This window comes from Lottia gigantea (assembly GCF_000327385.1).
Source record: "Lottia gigantea unplaced genomic scaffold LOTGIsca_140, whole genome shotgun sequence".
NCBI lineage: Eukaryota > Metazoa > Mollusca > Gastropoda > Lottiidae > Lottia > Lottia gigantea.
Window position 1 is genome coordinate 497,925 of NW_008707618.1, and position 20,435 is coordinate 518,359.

At 36.3% G+C, this 20,435-nt stretch overlaps 2 protein-coding genes across 2 annotated transcripts; both read right to left on the reverse strand.

The window, feature by feature from the left end:
- Positions 1-1,192: 1,192 nt before the first annotated feature.
- LOTGIDRAFT_200382 (hypothetical protein) lies at positions 1,193-7,253 on the reverse strand. Its single transcript, XM_009049895.1, has 3 exons — positions 7,164-7,253; positions 4,709-4,931; positions 1,193-2,368 (listed from the first exon to the last, which is right to left on the reverse strand). The coding sequence occupies exons 1-3, from the start codon at positions 7,164-7,166 to the stop codon at positions 1,239-1,241; spliced, it is 1,356 nt and encodes a 451-aa protein (XP_009048143.1). The 5' UTR covers positions 7,167-7,253; the 3' UTR covers positions 1,193-1,238.
- A 784-nt stretch (positions 7,254-8,037) lies between these two features.
- On the reverse strand, positions 8,038-20,435 carry LOTGIDRAFT_238321 (hypothetical protein). The gene is made up of 15 exons (XM_009049896.1): positions 20,129-20,435; positions 18,625-18,751; positions 17,791-17,925; positions 17,095-17,295; positions 16,258-16,306; positions 15,758-15,890; positions 15,159-15,293; positions 14,599-14,702; positions 12,052-12,176; positions 11,048-11,160; positions 9,981-10,115; positions 9,725-9,824; positions 9,176-9,294; positions 8,611-8,769; positions 8,038-8,433 (listed from the first exon to the last, which is right to left on the reverse strand). The coding sequence occupies exons 1-15, from the start codon at positions 20,132-20,134 to the stop codon at positions 8,239-8,241; spliced, it is 1,836 nt and encodes a 611-aa protein (XP_009048144.1). The 5' UTR covers positions 20,135-20,435; the 3' UTR covers positions 8,038-8,238.

The following is a 20,435-nucleotide window of genomic DNA, read 5'->3' on the forward strand; positions in this document are numbered from 1 at the left end:
ATTATCACTGATCATTATATAGGCCTAATTGAATGATCGCCGATCATTATGTAGTAGGCCTATTTGAAGAGATTTTGCGATTCTCATGCAGTAGCCTAGTTCTGAAGACCATTTACATGTATTCAAGACCCAAATCAACCACCAAAATGGTGGACTTGGTCTTTAACTTGATTAACCAAAACTGAAATTTGGCGTGACTAATTGCCCATAAAAACGTTCAATCTAAATTGAACCCTGTACAAATTTTTAAGTAAAAGAATTTAGACTTGTTTTGTGTTTGTGTGAGGGTGTATGTGTAGACATCTAGAAAGAGCCTCTCTGAAAAATCTCTCCGTAAACTATACATTTAAAGGTGAGAGCACACGAGCGGTCTTGGTATGAGATTTTTGTCGCCTATTGGAGTCTTGAGTTAATCTCGCGTGTGCCCGTGCTTCCACGACAAGATCGCGTCCCCGACAGGATTTATAATATCAAACAAGTTTGATAATTGTCTCCGACATTTTTATCGTCTGCAAGAGAGGCCGTCATTATCAGATTCATTTTCTTTCAATTGCATGATCTGCACGTGATTATCGACATGGTGAAAAACGACCGACTGGAGTTTTTTGTCTCTTCCTGTGCCCGTGCCAGTTGGTGAAACTCTTAACAAGACTAGTCGGCGACAAACATCTCCGACTCCGAAAGCGATATTTTTTTCATTTACAACCTTCCATGAATAGTTCGTTATTGGCTTGTTATCAAGGACAAAAATCGTTTCAAAGGGGTATGTATAATTATATCTATATTTCCCTAACAGCTCTTGTGGCTGAATATCTCTTTTAGGATGAAAAGTTGACGAACAGTTATTATGCATTTCAACAAAGCAAAGGTTTAGACTGTCGCCTTTACCACTTCGTTCTTGATATCGTTCCTTAGAGGCGTAATATTTAGATAGGGGCCTATGATTGTGACGAAATCAGATCTATTTATCACATTTGAGGAATTGATAGGGCCAGATTTGCAAGACGTAATTTATTATTTGGAAGTCTGAGTAAATAATTAATATGCACTGATCTTTTATTTCACAGACCCAACCTGTATCTCAAATTCATCAGAATGCAATAAGGATTATATTTTTTAAAAATAGGACTAGATCTGTGACTTGATCTTGAATGCATGAAGTGACTCACCGAAGAAAGAAAACGAAATATCTAAATACATATTTTATTGAGATTCGCGGTTGGAAGAGATTCGTATACTTAATATTCATCGCCATCGTCATTGCCCTCGCCATCATTTGAATCAATTCCAACTTCTTCATAATCTTTCTCTAGAGCAGCTAAATCTTCTCTGGCTTCAGAGAATTCACCCTCTTCCATACCTTCACCTACATACCAATGGACGAAAGCCCTCTTGGCGTACATGAGATCAAATTTATGATCAAGACGAGCCCAAGCTTCTGCAATAGCAGTCGTGTTGCTTAACATGCACATTGCTCTGTGGACCTTAGCCAAATCACCTCCTGGTACAACAGTTGGTGGTTGGTAGTTGATACCGACTTTGAAACCAGTTGGACACCAGTCGACGAATTGGATGGTTCTCTTGGTCTTGATGGTAGCAATGGCAGCATTGACGTCCTTGGGAACAACATCACCTCGGTATAATAAACAGCAAGCCATGTATTTACCATGGCGAGGATCACATTTGACCATCTGGTTGGCTGGCTCGAAACAGGCGTTGGTTATTTCAGCTACAGAAATTTGTTCGTGGAAGGCTTTTTCTGCGGAGATGACCGGTGCGTATGTGGCCAATGGGAAATGAATTCGTGGATAAGGGACCAAGTTAGTTTGGAACTCAGTGAGATCAACATTAAGAGCACCGTCAAATCTTAATGAAGCAGTGATGGAGCTGACGATTTGACCAATCAGACGATTAAGATTGGTGTACGTTGGTCGGTCGATGTCGAGGTTTCGTCGACAGATGTCGTAGATGGCCTCGTTGTCCACCATGAAGGCACAGTCGGAATGCTCCAAAGTGGTATGGGTTGTTAGGATAGAGTTGTAAGGCTCGACAACAGCAGTTGAAACTTGTGGAGCTGGGTAGATGGAAAATTCTAGTTTGGATTTCTTGCCGTAGTCGACACTCAATCGTTCCATCAACAAGGAAGAAAAACCAGATCCGGTTCCTCCACCAAAGCTGTGGAAGATGAGGAATCCTTGAAGTCCGGTGCAGTTATCGGTAAGCTTTCGGATCCTATCGAGAACGCTATCGACGATCTCCTTACCAATGGTGTAATGACCTCGTGCATAGTTATTAGCAGCATCTTCCTTACCGGTGATGAGTTGTTCAGGATGGAAGAGTTGACGATAAGTACCAGTTCGGACTTCATCTGCAATGATAAACGAAGTGAGAATATACTGACACATTGAGAATCTCGTGTTCTTCAACCTTCATGTTTATCTAGTAGACTAATATTTGTTGCACACTAATACACACGAAACTAAGTACTATGCTTCTAATGGCAATAAAACACGAACGCAGTTCACAACCATTTTGAATGTCTTCCTCGACTTCAATAAGTTGAATCTTTTAAAATGCCCTATTGTTTAAACTAGCCTTCAAATCACAATTAAAACCATTTCTTTAAATTTGATTTTAAGGCTCTGTTCAAATACTTTTGGCAACAACGAATAGCTCACTCATCCGTAACACCCAATGTCATTCTGTGACTGCATTTGTCAACGCTGAATGTTGACTGGTATTTTTATTTATCAACCTTAGTACAAAACTATAATATAAACTCTATTTGCTACATTCTAATAGGCGTATACTTTTGAAACCCAAAACTTTTAAGCAAAAAAAAAAATTATTTGGCAGTGAACGCACGACAGAAAAAAAGCAGATAGACTTAAAAAGTATAACCTTATGTTTTTGAAGTCAATTGTAAAGATTACGTAAGAATTTTTTTTAGATTGTATTCATTTTTTATCATGTGGCTTAATGTGTTAAGGGTGAAACTGTATAACAAAAGTATAATAGACACTCCTAAAGTTTGCTCTAAATATGGAATACCATTTATAGATACGATCTAAACGACAAGAGTGTACATGTATTTATAAAGACATGTACAACAAGTGGTTGGAGCTTTGCCCGAAACTTGCAAACTCTTAAAATTTCTGTGATAGTTATTGTTGATTATTGATGGCTAGCTAGAAACTTGCTGACTCTTACCTACTCTAGTTGACAGTGTTGTCAACTAACTAAGCTACTTAGTTTTTATGTAACTACCACCTGTCAACAATTGCTAGCAGAGACTAAGTAAGAGTCAGCAAGTTTATAACTAGCTGGCAAGTGTCAATAATCGCTATCTCAGGGTTAATATATGTTTTTATTTACTGATATCTCTTAGCCGAGGATCATCAAGTTTGTACCTAGCTTACTGTCGACAATAGCTATCAGAAGCTTAGTAAGGGCCAGCAAGTTTCTAACTAGATGACACGTGTCAACAATCGCTATTAGAAGCTAGCTAAGAGTTAATATATATTTTTGTTTACTGATAGCTCTTAACCGGGAATTAGGAAGTTTCTAGCTAGCCTACAAATGTCAACAATCGCCATCAAAAGACTGATAAGAGTTAATTTATGTTAGTGTTTACTGATAGCTCTCAGCCGAGAAACAGCAAGTTTCAAGCGAGCTTACAAATGTCAAAAATAGCTAGCTTAGAGTCATATATGCTATATATGTTTTTGTTTACTGAAATTTCTATCTAGCTTATTAATGTCAACAATAGCTATCAGAAGCTAAGTAAGAGTCAGCAAGTTTATAACTAGCTGACAAGTGTCAACAATCGCTATCAGAAGTTTCTAAGTGCCGATAATCGATATCAGAAGATAGATAAGAGTTAATATATGTTATTGTTTACTGATAGGTCTCAACCGAGAACCGACAAGTTTCTAGCTAATGTCAATAAAAGCTATTGGAAGCTGGATAAAATTTAATGTGTTTTTGGTTGAATCAAGCTATGTATGAGTAAATAAGCTTTTATGCTTGACGACAGTAAGTACCGGTAGCTATCTGAATCCAGTTAACAGTCTCAAGATTTCGGATTAACGTAACAAGTGCCTGTGAGATGAGCTTGATGAGTCAATCCTTTAAACACGCCACTGTTTACTTTTGAGGAAGAAACTCTCAATTCTTTACACAGGTGTATATAAACATCATCTTATTGACCTTTAATATAATTTGACCTTTCACCTTAAATAACCCGTGGAAAATATTCTTGATCATACAAACTATTTTCATCCAGAAAATTCTCCCACGAAATAGATTGAAATGAATTTCTTAATAATTTAGACTACCTACCATTTGTTCATTTTTAGTAACTGAAAGTATCGCATTAGTATTTAGTCATTAAAATTGCATAGTAGTGTGTAGGCCTTATCTTAGATTTCTCCACCCAAATTGACCTTTTACTGTGAAAGTTTTTATGTTGAATTTTTAAGGTCAGTATATGGTTCAAAGGGTAGCTTAACAATTTAGTACCTTACCCCAAAATAAACTTTCCACGCTGGGGATTTTTATGTTTGGTATCTGATTCTATTGGGTCACTTTACTCTTTAGTATCACCATGATGGTCTTATTAGCTAGATCTCGCTGCTCCTTGTATGTCATGGGTTAATGCCTCGTCCAAAACAAGTGAATTCTAAGTCTACGACTAGACGATACTTACCGACTACGGTTGGCTCCAAATCAACGAAAACTGCTCTTGGTACGTGTTTGCCAGCATCGGTTTCGCTGAAGAAAGTGTTGAACGAGTCGTCAGCAACCCCTGACGTTTTGTCACTGGGCATTAAACCATCGGGTTGGATACCATGTTCTAAACAGTACAACTCCCAACAGGCATTGCCCATCTGGACACCAGCTTGACCAACATGGATAGAGATACACTCGCGCTGAAAAAAACAAGAAACATCTTGGATCAAATTCTTGGTGCTTTTGTTTTTCATTGAGGCGAGGATCAATGGGGGCAATTCTGATTTCTGTCTAAAATACGTTTACTGAAAAGCTTTCCATCATAAATGCTCGCAAGAACAGGTCACAAACGTTCCGAACTTGGCTCGAAGTGTAGACATGGCAAAGACCGCGAACTGTGAAACTCTTGAGTAACTACATGTTTCAGATTCTGTTTAATATTTCTATATCGCCCTACAATAATTGATATATAATTGAGCACTATTTTAAAAGTGAAAATATGTTAGTATTGTATCATAGATACTCTTTGGGTCATTAGATTGAGATTGTTTATCTTGTTAGATAACATTGGAAACAAAAAACAAAATATCAGAAAACAAACAAAAGATACGAATTTGTAATCTCATTTTGAGTAGATTGCCGATACACATACAAAGGCAAGAAAACGTCTTTTATAAGCCTAATGACTTAACCTCGCGGTTTTCTCTTTCAGTCACGTTATTTATGTACCTGGCATATTTTATACGTTTTAGTAGAATGACTCAATTCTTAACTAAACTTTGGCAACATCTTGCGACTGTTTCTAATTCTTCATTAATTTGAAATATGTCACGTATTATAATAGAACACCATGACATACATAGTTTATATCATTCTTTTTTTTTATATTTACATTTCTCAACTTGCCAATTGAGTTTTATATGCAATGTTTTTGTTTGCTTGCACAGTTGTACGCTTGTACATTGCAATGGTAACAGATTTGCCTGAACTACTTTTCAGTTTCTAAAATAAGGTCTCATGATCAAACGCGTATACAGCCTGTGGCAATCTCCGTTTGTAGCTCAGATTCTCGTTATCTTGCGATAAAGATTTGTCGCGTGAGTGCAGAATTTGCACTACTACTATTGTTATTTTCATATTTAAATTTCTCGCCAACCAACTGAGTTTCATGTGCAAGGTTTCTGCTAGCTATCACTTAATGCTTGCACAGAGCCCTGGTGGCAATCTATATTTGTAGCTCAGAGCTGCCATGCATTTGGGAGCAATAACACCTTTCCCGAATCAAGCTTTAAGCGATGCCTGGTGTTTGTCCGGTTTACAAATTGCAACCGAAAGCTTGGTGATGGTTTACTAGAAATTTTGTTAAACACCAACACCAAGATGGGTTAATTTACACTGCATACAGAAATTTTGTCTCGTCTGTTCCAATATTGACAGAGTAAACAGACGAGACAACCTGTTACAACAGACGACATTTAGAATCATAGTCTTGATGTCAAATTTCACATTCCCATATACCCATCCTTCTTTATTATCCCCTGTACGACAGTATAGCATCCACTCTTGTGTTATTTCTCTTTATTTTGGGGGTTTGGACATTAAATATCTCAAAAAGATGAGGAACATCCAATCTACATACACTGTCATTTGATTAAATATGAGTGGCATATATACGTGTGTGCTATTGCATTACGACGTTGATCGTCTAAGAAATCTACAGCATGGAAGAGAGAAAATTAAAGGGATTGTAAAGAGTTTCTCTTAGAGTTTCTCTTAAAAAAAAGATTACGTGAACGGGAACACTAAACTTGTAGATTTCCACAGACGTCTGATTGAATGGTGGAAATCGACGCTATCAGTGTTCCGATACACACAATGCTGAGAAAACCTCTTTTAAACTCTTTTATTCGAGTCTTCTATGGTACAGCAAGGGCGACAAAATCAACCCCAATCTACGGATAATTAGAAACTGGGATCTATCAGCACGCATAGTTAATATATAGACGATTACATCCCTTCAATACGTTTCTGTCTAAACTTCTAGTGTCTACTGATCTTACAGAAATTTGTGGGCGTGGCCATACAACCTGTTGCACCGACCGGAATTTCAATCTTTATACCCGGCATATTTAGATTGTCACAATATTGTCATCTGCATAAAGAAATCGATTTGAAATCGATTCCGACATTCCACCAAAGTTTTATTATCAGTAGGCCTACCAACTTTTGTTTCACAAAAATAATTCCATGGATAATCTGACAAGTCAGCTCCTGGCTTTCTTTTTCCTTTTAGGACAAAGCCAGTGGCTCCCGTAAAATTGCGCTGCTATGTGAAACGCATAGGCCTATTTTCTGGAAGAAAAATAGGCTTGATCAGATTATCTGTGTGCGCTCAGTATTTCAAAACTAAAGGAAAAAAAAACTTCACTTACCATGGTGACAGTTAGTTGTTTTCAAGAAAGACCTCAATTTGCAAAGTTGTAAAAAAAATAAATAGGTAAAGTTCTCACTAGGCTTTAAGCAATCCCACGTGAGAAATGATGCATTCGTTTATTCACCTTCTCTTTTATACCACAACTTACAGACGAACACTTTTAGCCAATTTTATAGTAGACGACAATTTGCAACGATCGATACCATTGGACAATAATGACATTGAATGTTCTAACAGGTTTTCTTATTGGTTGAAAAAACTAGTCAATTCACTTTTCAGCTTCTGTCAATATTTGTTAGTGACATTTAGAAGTTAGGTCCAAATTAGGTTTGAGTTTTCTATCTCGTACTTTGATTAAGGTTGTTTGCTTTTTAAGGATATGTGCTGTTATCCGGTTTGCCGGCTTTATAAGTGTTGTAAATAATGATAGAAATTAGCATATTTTGCTAGTCACAAGGATTTATCTTTCGTAGCGTGAACAACATAAGTCTAGTGTATTTTGTATTTGAAGGTATGCAAGGTCATACGACTTCTTACCCTTGGTACAGCAGGTACATAATCATTATTTTCATTTTGATTTACAATGGAGAATGATTGCTGGAACAACAAAAAACCGAAAGAAATATTGCCAGGAACACCTGCTTTAGTTCGTTGCTTCCAATCGAGAGACCTTTAACGTGTACAGCTTGTATAATAAAACATAGTACGCACTAGCTTTCTGGAAAGTTAAGTTTAAGGGTCATAAAGAGGTGTCCTTTACTGATTTCTTAACTCGATTTATTGCCCCACATGAACGATTGACGCTTTTTCCATGTCAGCCACGCAGCCTGCTTCAATGACAGAAGGAACTGGGATGAAACAAAGAAGAAATTAGATTTACTACATAACTTTTTTATTGTAAATACTATCAAAGTATCAGATCGTAATGTTTGTAAAGTTGTCTAAAGACATGTTTGTTATATTCTGCAATTGTGTGATCACATCTATCTAATCAAAATTTAAGTCCTTTAAATACAATTTTTTACCGGGGGTCGCTCCTCCGAATACACAATTCTGCAGCCGCCACCGTGCCCCTATTCTTTATTATCGAATCCTTCATTTGCAACTCCACTATCTAAACCATTCTCGATTTTAGCTTCAAGGACTTTGCCACCATCGTGTTCTATATTCGTATCTTTCATCTCTACGTGCCGAGCGTAAATGCCTTCACGATGCTCTGAATTAAACGGCCCCCATTCTTTTGCTGGTTTAAACATCTCTCTAAAAGTCTGGAAAAAAAATAAATTTCCATTGTCACGTTTATTTATTACATACGAGCCGGACGCTTTCAATAACTATTAGTTCAGATAACTCAGATGAGGTAAGCTTATATTCATACGATTATAACCTTGACAGTGTGGCAAGTCAGGTACAGTCTGCGATATGGAAGAAATAGCTACGAGTACCTGTGTTTTCCAGTTTCTGATGAGATAGTAAAGAAAGTATCCGGGAATTAAAGCGATGGGTGTCATAGCGGCGAACCATCCAAGAACTCCCGACCATCCGGGATACACTGGTTCATCAACAATTGATTCGTAGTCGATACATTTTGATATAATACATGCCTGAAAATAAAGAAAACAAATTCTCCAAATGTCTCTGTAACTACATATTATAATGATTATGATTATGATTTTTGCCTCTATTGACCTGTACTATGTTTCAGAAAATAAAATGAATGGAGTTTTACGTCCTACTTTTCATTCAATATATTACGTTTATTTCTTTAACTACGGAAGAACTAATCATTTAATTCATTTCAAAGTACTACAGATAGCTGGCACTAATCTCTCCTTAGAGGCAAAATCTACTATCGAGACGAAAATATCCCTTTATATACCCAATACATAGCCTGTATATCCTTGATTGACCTAATGGCTAGGGATGATACACACAAAAAAAAATAAAATAAATAAATAACTAAATAAATTGTTCGCAATCACTGAACAGGAGAAATGAATTGTAACTTACGAAGATTGCAGCAGGTGTGATTATCAACCAACACCACACGAAATAACCTTTATAGATATATTTAGTAAACATATTTTCTCCAACCATCATTACTATATCTGAGGAGAACCTTTTATGACCTGAAAGCAGATGAGTGGGCACAATTGGGAAGTTTTATGGTCGACATCATGAATGACATAAGTGTAATAGTAATAGAAAACTGACATCTAGCGTAAAAGCACAATATAACAAAAGTATTTTCAGTTAAGTGGATTCTTAGGGTACAGAGTTGACAGTAGAATGTCTCAGTCGGTAACGAATTGGATTGTCGTCTACTAGGCAATGACGTGCCTTGTGCTCCAATCCTCCTCAAGATAACAAAATTCCTATTGCCACGAACAGTGTTTCTCAACGTCGGTCCTGTGTCGGCTTGAATCACCCAACGTAAATAATTTAACATGAATAACTACGTGGACTACCGAGTTCATATTAACAGAAATTTCCAGGACGTAAGCTAGTATCTAAGATTGTTACTGAAGTGTCATGTTTCAATGAAACTGAGGGCCTTACCATAAATGTAAATGATAACTATTATTTCAAAGAGTCCAGCCACCAACAGAGGGAATCCACCAATATATGTATCTAATAAATTGGTAATATAACTTCCACCCTGTCAAATATAGAATAAAACTCTATTACAATTAATTACAGTTTAGCGTAGGGCTTTTAGGGATGACTTTCCAAGGTCTGTTATCCGAGTGAAGAGGTAGCTCCAGGAGTAATTTGAGAGATTCCCAATAAAAAATCAATGCAACAGTACACATACCTGAGTAATTTGAGCAATTCCCAACAGGAAACCAATGCAACAAACACCACCTCTGAGTAAGTAGCTTCTATAATGTACTAGATACTTAGGATATGCGTCCATTATTGACATATTAAACGTTTCCACACCAGTCAGCTGTCAAAAGAATAAAAGTGTTGAGCTAGATTTTCATCTGAATGGATTTTTGAGGATGACGATTTTTGTTTATGAGCATGACACAGTGTTGGATGCTGCTGGGTTGGAGGATATGATGATGATGATAATGATAATGACAGTGTGTTGGATGCTGCTGGGTTGGAGGATATGATGATGATGATAAATATAATGGCAGCGTGTTGGATGCTGCTGGACTGTAGGACATGATGATAATGATTATGGCAGCGTGTTGGATGCTGCTGGACTGTAGGACATGATGATGATAATGATAATAATGTAGATGCAGGCGATTTGACTAATGATAGTGATAGTGACGTCACCACGGAGCATGGTGAAGGAGATGATGATGACTAGTAAGCTTTTGATGTTGCTCATAATAATGATGGTGATGATGATAATGACAGCGTGGTGGATGCTTACTTGGCTGGAGTATATAATGATGATGATTTTTGACTATGATGGTTATAGTGATTTCACCGTGGTGCACGCTTAAGGAGTAGACCGAAACATCTGTCTCTATTCCAGCCACTGATAGCTATTTGGACAGATGTCAGCTGGTGTAGAGCCCTGACAACTGTCAAAATGTCCACCAGAGACTGGAATAGAGGCAGATGTTTCGGACTAGATGAAGGAGATGATGATGGCAAGTAAGCTTTTGGAGATGATAATAATGATATTGACAGCGTGGTGGATGCTGCTGAGATGGTGACGGTAAATACTCTGTTGAGGGTGCCTATGATGATAATGAGGATAATGTGGGCCCACTATTATTTCTTTTTTAGCGAAGACTACGTTGTGATGCTGGAATGACGATTATATGTATTGCTCTTGAGAATGATACTCATGCTGATAATAGGAAAGCTATTGATGATTATTATACGGCCTGTCAGCTAAAGCCGATGATAACCTACCATAGAACTAATCCCAAGTGAAACCATCATTAGAAAGAACAAAAACGACCAGAGAGGGGCCACAGGCATCTTGGACAAAGCTTCAGGATACACAACAAACGCCAATCCAGGTCCTGAAAGAGAGTAGAACTATAACTGAAATACATAAAAGCTATCATGCAATAATAACGCTAAAGTCAATTAGAATTATATAATTTTCGTCTTATAAACGGTAAAGATGTATTTGGGAAGTAGAGACCAATCGCTACTGTCGCTATTTGCATTTGCTGTTACTCAAACGTTAAAGTTTTTTTTGTTACGTGTTAAGAGGTTACTCTACTGAGTAATATTGAACTATTTTTCTTTTACTTTTGACACATGTGTGATGTGATTAGAAATGATAAATGAATGGCCACTATTTGTTTTAAAGTTTTCTAAACTTTCTGTGTGTACCGGGAACACTGATCTCATCAATTTGCACCATTTCAATTTTCAGTCAGACGTCTTTGGTTCAAAGCAAGCGAACCTACTGAATAGGAGCAAAGACTCAACAACGAGAATACTCTCTCTCGTGATTTAATATGTAGAGCTGTGGTTAATAATAGTATCTTCCAGAGTTCAATTTCAACAGTATCGAATTGCACTTTGCCACTCTAAATGATCTCTTTTGCGATCAAATATTTTACTATGATTAACCGAATTTAAGAATATATCACAACTATCTGCGAATCAAATACAACTGTATATTATTGCCAAAACTAGAAATATGCGGCAGCCCTTGGCGGTCTACATAATACAAGTATCTAACGTCTAACAAGATTTATCTGAAGTATACAGAACCAGTAACCAGAAAATTCTGAATTGTTACCGATTATTTATTAAATGCTAATCAAAATTTTACTTGTTTAGCCAAAATTGAAATTGTGTGATTCATTGCTAATAAAATTTATCAATCTTAATCGAACCGTGGTATCCGCCTTAACTTATTTAGGTCCAACATATTATTATGTGATAATAAGCAATACCTTGAGTGGTAACATCCGGTACTTGAACGCCTTGTTCGTTGGCCATGAATCCAAGTATAGCGAATGTAGCGAACCCTCCATAGAAACTGGTCAAGGCATTGACTATAGGAATCAGTAGCGAATCTCTGTAAAAATAATAGACGACAATAAACAAAGCGGAACATCAATCGAGCCTTCATGAGAAAACATCCTCTGAACTATATCACTGTTCTTGTATGTCAAAACTCCGACATTTTGCTTACTCGCGTCATACCACGTACTCAATCACATGCTACCTTCAGATAAAAAAAAAAAATAATTCCAATATAACTGTTTTACTGGCCAGTCAATGATGAAGCCTCTACATGCCCAATATCGAAATATGAATGAAATATTTAGTGTCAGTGAGATCCTGGGATGCCAATCTAAGATATTAAGGTGTACAATGGGTGGAAATGCTATTTATTCCTATAGTTTCTAAAATCTGGCCAGCGACGGATACCCAATATGGAGGACTAGCCTGTCAAAGACGAAGCCCCTATATGGCAAATTTTTGCACAGTCCCCAGTAGTAGGGTTTTGCCGTATTTATTGATGGAATTGGCACAAACCTAATCACAGTGTGCCTTCAGATCTGTGATTATCGCAAAAATTCCAATATAATGGTATTTTCATGTCTTTTTGTGTTACTGGCCAGTCAATGACGAAGCCTCAACATGGCCAATTTTTGAAAATTGGTCGATTTTTTCCGATGGTCTCCTATTGAATTATGAATGAAATTTTTTTGTGCCAGTTAGGCCCCGAGATGCCAATCTCACATAAAATATAAGTGTAAAATGGGGCGAAATAAGACAGTGGAGGCTAACCTACTTCTATTAACTATATAACCAAATATCACAGTTATTTAAAGTTATAAATGAATAAATATTAAAACTGTGAAGATAAAATGTTAATTTTTATTCCATTACCCCATATGTATCGTCTCTTAACCCTTGTATCGCAATACGTATCGTATCGTGGCATGATTGACGATACCCAGCACTATAGATATTCCCTAGAGGTAACAAATACAGCATTGTCACAGGGATGTTTAGATTGCACTTGATTATAGAAAGTACACGATTAATAGGCAGGCGTCTAGAAGCTTGCCATTTACCAACCAATCTGCAAGACGATTGAATATAAATCTTTATAAAAAGGTATTGTTCAAAAGCGGACCTTAGACAAGTAGGAGGTTACGTCATACGATGGAAAATTTCTGGAATAACAAGGACGATTTTATGAAGTGTGAGAGAGTCGACGTTTTTAGTTTTTAACAATAAGTATGAAATTGGATTTCGAGGAATGGATATGAGTGTATTTATAGCATAGGTAATCAAAATCTCGTCCAAAGAATGGCAAAATCAAGAGTAAAAATATTATAGTAGTGGACCAAGAAGAAGTACCATCAGGTGTTTCGAAAAGAGTAAGCATTGTCTGCTTCGCGCTCGACACCGGCCACTACTATCATAGCTCAACATCATGAGAGTTTATTTTATTACATTTGTTTTCTCCCAGGAGCAATTTCAGTGATTCCCTGTAAACAACGAAAATACGAAACATGGCTACCACTATTAGGGTCCACTAGGGATGGATCAGAATATCCTGAAAAACTATCGTCCTGTTTCTAACTGCTCTTTTTAGGACAAGTTTCTAGAGAAGTATGTTCTATCGCGTTTTCGTCCTTATTTTATTACTAACAACTTGTATGGCAAATTTCAGTTTGCGTACCGAGATAAACAATATGATATGAGGTTGATCTCAAAAAGTGTCAGTGTGCTCTATAGAATCAGAATCAGTCTTAAGGCCAGTTTTGTTTGCGCTATACATGACGCCCTTAGAGGACATAATAATCCTTCACGGCCTCAATGAGTAGTTTATTTGGATTTTAGTTTGTTTTATACATTGAAGGAAATGTACAATCAATATTCAAGGTGCCAAGGACACCTCTGCCCTAATATTATGATTAAGCGTTTTTCAATATTTACTTGGTTTTATAAATTTTCCAATTTTCTAGATTTTACAGGGATTCTGTTGTAACTTTATGACACCAGGTAATTTCGCTGATGAATATATACTAATATCGACCATTCTTGAGAATTAAATTTGATGTTCATTCTAAGACGTAGTATCACTTAGAGGGTGATTTAATGCTTTTAAGCGTATCTTTATATTCTATTTGTTAGACTGTTGAGACTTATGTGTATTGGTCTTTAAACAATAAATGTTATTATTAGTACAAGGTCCAGGGCGTCACTACTCACCTAAATGTATTATTTTATGAAGATTAACGGAAACTACCCAACTGATCAAAGACCACCTCTTCTAAAATTCTCCATGAACTCCCCTTTCCGAAATTAAATATTTTTAAAACGATGTTACAACTCACCAAAGTGTACTTTCGAAATGAAGAAAACTACATTTTATTTGTGTGGATTTTATCCTAATAATGTAACTAGATTCGTTCAGTAGAAACTTTGTTTGACCATTGAAAGCAGGGCACTAGGACCTCGAGGGTGTTAATACTCACCTAAATGTATTATTTTTAAAACTATTAAAACTAGACATAGCTATCAACGCTCCACTACTTGTACTAGTGGAGTAGAAAATCTGAACGGCTGCGTCCGACCATGTCTGTAAAAAAATCGAATTGATTTGCTTTTTGACCCCGACGTTCTTATGATGATATCATCTGCTCATGAAATGGTAGAAAGAGTTTTGCTGTTTATATTTTAGTCCGAAACATCTGCAGCTTATCCAGTCTCTGATAGCTATTTTGGCAGTTTTTGGTGTATCGGTCTTTTTATATTCATGTATTGAAATACGACGGATGTTTACGACCTATGTATGTGCTTCACTTTGGGCCAATGTACACTCTAACGTTGTGAGCAATGGGGACAATGTTGCTTGCACAGGGATAATAACTACTAAATTTCAATTTCCAACGCACACTGACTGACTGTAGCACGCGGGGCTTCAGCGGGAATCGGTGCTTAATATCTCAACCCTTTAAGCAAGATAAACTGGTAATTGTGGATATTCACTCATACTCATATTGGATTTATGAGTTAATCATTGTGTAACACTTACCGAAGGCTCGGCCAGCAGTTCTACTTTAGGATTAAGGTAATAGGCGATACCGTCTTGATATCCGGTAAGAGTTACCCCCCTTATCAATAATACTGTCAGTAGAATGTAGGGTAGAATGGTAAACACATACACTGCCTGAAACAATCAAAATACCACACTCCCTTACCAATATTAACGCTATAACAAATAAATAAACCAAGTACTAACGATCCGAACCGCAAAATAAAACCCGAAATCCAAAACAACATTTTGGTGAAACATTTGAACACCAAATAACTCTGATCATAGTAGCGTTCTTAGGAAACATTAGGTGGGGGGGAGACGTGCAAGGGCCACAAAACTTCATGTTTCAATATGTAAAACGATAAAATATTTGGAAGTGGCCACGGTTGAAATTGAATTCCCATGGAACTTTTGACAGTGAATCCACAGAACATACCCAAAGTAAAACATGTTCACTTCAGAACTTGGAGAGTTTAGGTGAATTCATATAGAAAATTATCGAAACAGTCGTTTGCAAACGAACATTCAGTAAAGTGACAACTTCACAAAAACATAATGAAGACACAATTATTGTGCACTGTAAAATATTGACTCACCTTGCCGATAGATTTAACTCCCTTGATAAGAACTAAGAAAACGACGAACCATGTAAACAATAGACTTAAACATAGCCTCCATTGTACTGACCCTGCTACACTTATGCTAGGTGACAAGCCCAGAACATGGTTCCTGAAAATATAGTTCACTCTAGTGATACCAAAAACTTGTATGGAACGAATATTTGAAAATGGCTACCAGATAAACCCCCAGATGACAATTTTTCTCATAATAAGAGATTTTATAGTCTGATTTGAGTGGATTTGATTTATTATCATTTTAGTAGCCTATCCTTGAAATTATCCATTCTCGTGGAGCAAATATTATAACAGGCCGTATGTTCCACAATAACACAATACATGTTTGATTGCGTTTCTTTCTGTAATTTGCATCTATCCATCTATTATGTCTGTGTGTACCTAGCCTTAAGTCGAATTTGACCTGTTGAGCTGGAAATGTGGGCGTTTCGAAAGACTCAAAGGACCAATAATTAACTTACGTGTAATATTCTTCTCCAGCTGAAATAGTTTTACTAGGAATATAGCCATCTGAAAATATAGAAAACTTGGTCGAACATTGGTACAAAGGGACAGATTCACCAATCAATCATAAATTAGTCTCAGAAATGGGAGCTTTTAAGCTAAGTTATCAGTAATAGTGTTGACAGCTCACCGTCGAAATTTGAGCCTTCAAATCCACGTGTGTCCAGAATTATCAGCGTTTGAAAGTTGAAATGACGACATATATATACAAAAGACATACATGTATATAGAAATAGAAAGTGATATTTCTTATGTGAAGGGAATATACAATTTCCGTGCGGTTCTAGTACTTCTAGACACTATTTATATATATCCAAGAGCCAAATTAACCCTCGACCTTGGCCTTTAAACAGGACAGCTCTTTGGGTGGAAGAACGATGTCTATTTGCATGAAACAATCACAAATCATGAAGAATAAATAATTCCGACAAGTTAATGTCCGCTTCTAGCTGAATTCTAAAGATAATATTGCAGACTAGGTAGTTGTTGGAAGATGACAAGTTAACGACCGCTTTTAGCTAAAGCTGATATCCGAGACTAGGTAGTTGTTGGAAGATGACAAGTGTACGTCCCCTTCGAGCTAAACCAAACGTCTTCAATCAGAAGTTGATATCGGAGAAGACTAGGTAGTTGATAACAAGTGATAGTCCGCGTACAGCTAAAGCTGATATCGCACACTAGTTGTTGGAAGATGATTACAGCAATAGCTAATATCGCAGACTATATGAAGCTTTTGGTTTATTTAACGTCAGTTAAAGTTGATATCTTTTACCAAGGAAAACAATTATACGTACCACAATTTATATAAGTATTATTGAGATACCCTGTATCGTTCTTATTGACTCTACAGTTGCATGTGTTCCATTCGTTTAAACAGTCCGACCATGGCAGATAACTGGTGAGTGATGCGAAGAGATACTGGAAACAAGTGGCTATTACTACACTATAGTACAACATTATAATAGTCATAATACACACCATCGACATCCCCAGACCTGAAATAGAGATTTGACATTATAATGACTAGACAATAATGATGACTATGGCTAAGACGATGAAGTAGTTGGATGACAAAGATAACCATATACGCATGACCAGTGAATCCCGACTAAAATTGATCATGCCTCACTGTGCTTCAGCTACCTGAGAAGTTGTGGCTGTTGCTGTCAGGCTAATTGATTAGGATTGAAGATGACGATGGTCTTATTGGTTGATGCTTGATGGTGCTGTGTGAAGACGAAGATGATGCTACATCCACCTGATGACATAGTTATCATAATATTTGCAGTCTGATTATTCCGATGTTGGTGGTGCTATTTACAGATTATGATAACATTAGTGATGGCGATAATAATGATGACGACGATGATCCGGGATCTACCCTTTACGTTGCTGTTTTGAACTATGTTGTCTGGTTGATGTTCCCATATTGATGGTGCTGTCTGACGAATTAATGGTAATGGTAATGGTGAAAGGATTATCAGATCTACCTTTGAATATAGGACAAAGTCGCCCAGTTGCAGCGATTGCCCCTAAACTGGTGAACTGTCCAAAACTGATATCAATACAGAATAAAGGGATGCCAATTAAAACCAGACAAATAAAGTATGGCACCAGAAAAGCCCCTGAAATGACGAAAAAGATGTACATAATCACACCTATAAAAACATAGTCTGTTTGTAATTCTATGTTGCAGTCCCTCCATACCACCATTTCTATCAAAACTCAAGATATGATTCATATAATACTAGATACATGTATTTTTGGTACATTGTTGAAGCAGTTTCTCCAGGCTCGTTCCTGCTCTTCTGTTTCATTTTATACGCCCAGAAATTAATGTGAGTGTTTGTAATCAACCTTGAATAAACCCTATTGAAAATCAAAAACATCTTTGTTAAAAAGAGTTATTGATCTTGTTCTTAAAAATGCGTTCAATTTTAGCTTTAGTAAACAGCCTGTTAGGCACAATTATTGACGGATTTAGACGAAACTTAAGTTTATTGTTACCCCAAGGTGAACCCTATAGTAAATCGAAAAAAAAGTAAAAATATTTAATATGAGTTACTGCCTTTGTTCTTGATACGCGTTGCATTTCTAGATTGTAAACAGCCTAGAAGGCACAATTCTCGACAGATTTCAAATAAACTTGGTGTAATGGCTTATTGTCATAAGATAGAACCCTATTAAAAAGCAGAAAAATCGGAAAATATTAAATATGCCCTTGTTATTAAAAAGTGTTATATTTCTGGCAGGTAAACACCCACAAATTCTTGACTGATTTAGACGAAACTATTTTGCTTTCCATTTTGCTCTCCGTTACCTACCTCCACCGCTGGTATAAGTCAGGTATGGGAATCTCCACACATTGCCTAGACCTACAGCACAACCAATAGACGTCAGAATAAACTCCAGTTGACTTCCCCAGCTGCCTTTACTACTTACTCCTGGTGACTGTAATGAAAAACATTCAACTGTAGTTTACTTTGCGCATGAAATGAATTTTATGTCTCAGTGTTCTGTTTCGTTCATGGTAAATGGAATGAATTCTATATCTTAGTGCTTTGTTTCTAATATGGTAAATGAAATGAATTTATGTCCAAGTGCTCTGTTTCTTATATAATTAATAAAGATGAAATGAATTTTATGTCTCAGTGTTTTGTTTCTTTTTTGGTAAATGTAATGAATTTTATGTCTTAGTTCTCAGGTACTTATATGGTAGATGAAATGACATATATGTCTTAGTGCTCTGTTGCTCATGTGGTAAATGAAATGAATTTTATGTCTTAGTGCTCTGTTTCTTATATGGCAAATACAATGAATTTTATGTCTTAGTTCTTTGTTTCTTATATGGTAAATGAAATAAATTTTATGTCCAAGTGCTCTGTTTCTTATATAATAAATAAAAATGAATTTTATGTCCAAGTGCTCTGTTTCTTATATAATTAATAAAAATGAAATGAATTTTATGTCTCAATGTTCTGTTTCTTTTATGGTAGATGAAATGACCTATATGTCTTAGTGCTCTGTTGCTCATGTGGTAAATGAAATGAATTTTATGTCCAAGTGCTCTGTTTCTTATATAATTAATAAAAATGAAATGAATTTTATGTCTCAATGTTCTGTTTCTTTTATGGTAGATGAAATGACTTATATGTCTTAGTGCTCTGTTGCTCATGTGGTAAATGAAATGAATTTTATGTCCAAGTGCTCTGTTTCTAATATGGTAAATAAAATGAATTTTATGTCTTAGTGCTCTGTTTCTAATATGGTAAATACAATGAATTTTATGTCTTAGTGCTCTGTTTCTAATATGGTAAATACAATGAATTTTATGTCTTAGTGCTCTGTTTCTAATATGGTAAATACAATGAATTTTATGTCTTAGTGCTCTATTTCTTTTATGGTCTTGTACGTATGGAACGAAGTGAGTTTTGCGACTTTTTGTTCTATATTTATTGGAAGAATGGATATTTCGGTCAGGTTCCAAATCGATTATAATCAAATGAGTGGTTTTAGAGTTATTGCCGTTGTGTGTCAATGAGAACTTGTTCCTGTTTGAATTTGATAATTTGAAGAACTGATTTGTCTTAACCTATAAATATTTTAAAGATTATTTTTTGAGAATTCATTATCAAGCTATACTAAGACTTTATCAGCTGGTACTGGGTGTGTGTTATCTTGTCTGGTTATTCGAAAAATCAAAAAATATTTATTTCCACCTAATCAATTGTATGAAATGAAATTTACTTTACATACTATGGCCCCTAATTTCAAATAAATTTCAATCCATTTCTATCGAGATTACACCGGTTTAATTAGGGTACTTACCGACATTGTGTAGCCTTTAGTAGGATAGCCACTTAGGATTGCATTCTACTTTTTGGATTTCAGATATGATACTTGAAACGTCTTTGGCGATCTCCTAATTATTATTTTCGAAGGATTGCCTATCCACCAACTGACCAACTTTCCAGCACTCTGTCTTTGTTCACTCAACTACAAGCTGCAAATGCGGATTTTCGTTGTTATCCAATCCGAATTTAACTGTGTTGAAAGAAGCCTCAGCAATGAGCCTTTCAAACATATCATGCAAAAGTTTGTGGATCAATATACTTGCTATGCACTAGTAATAGAC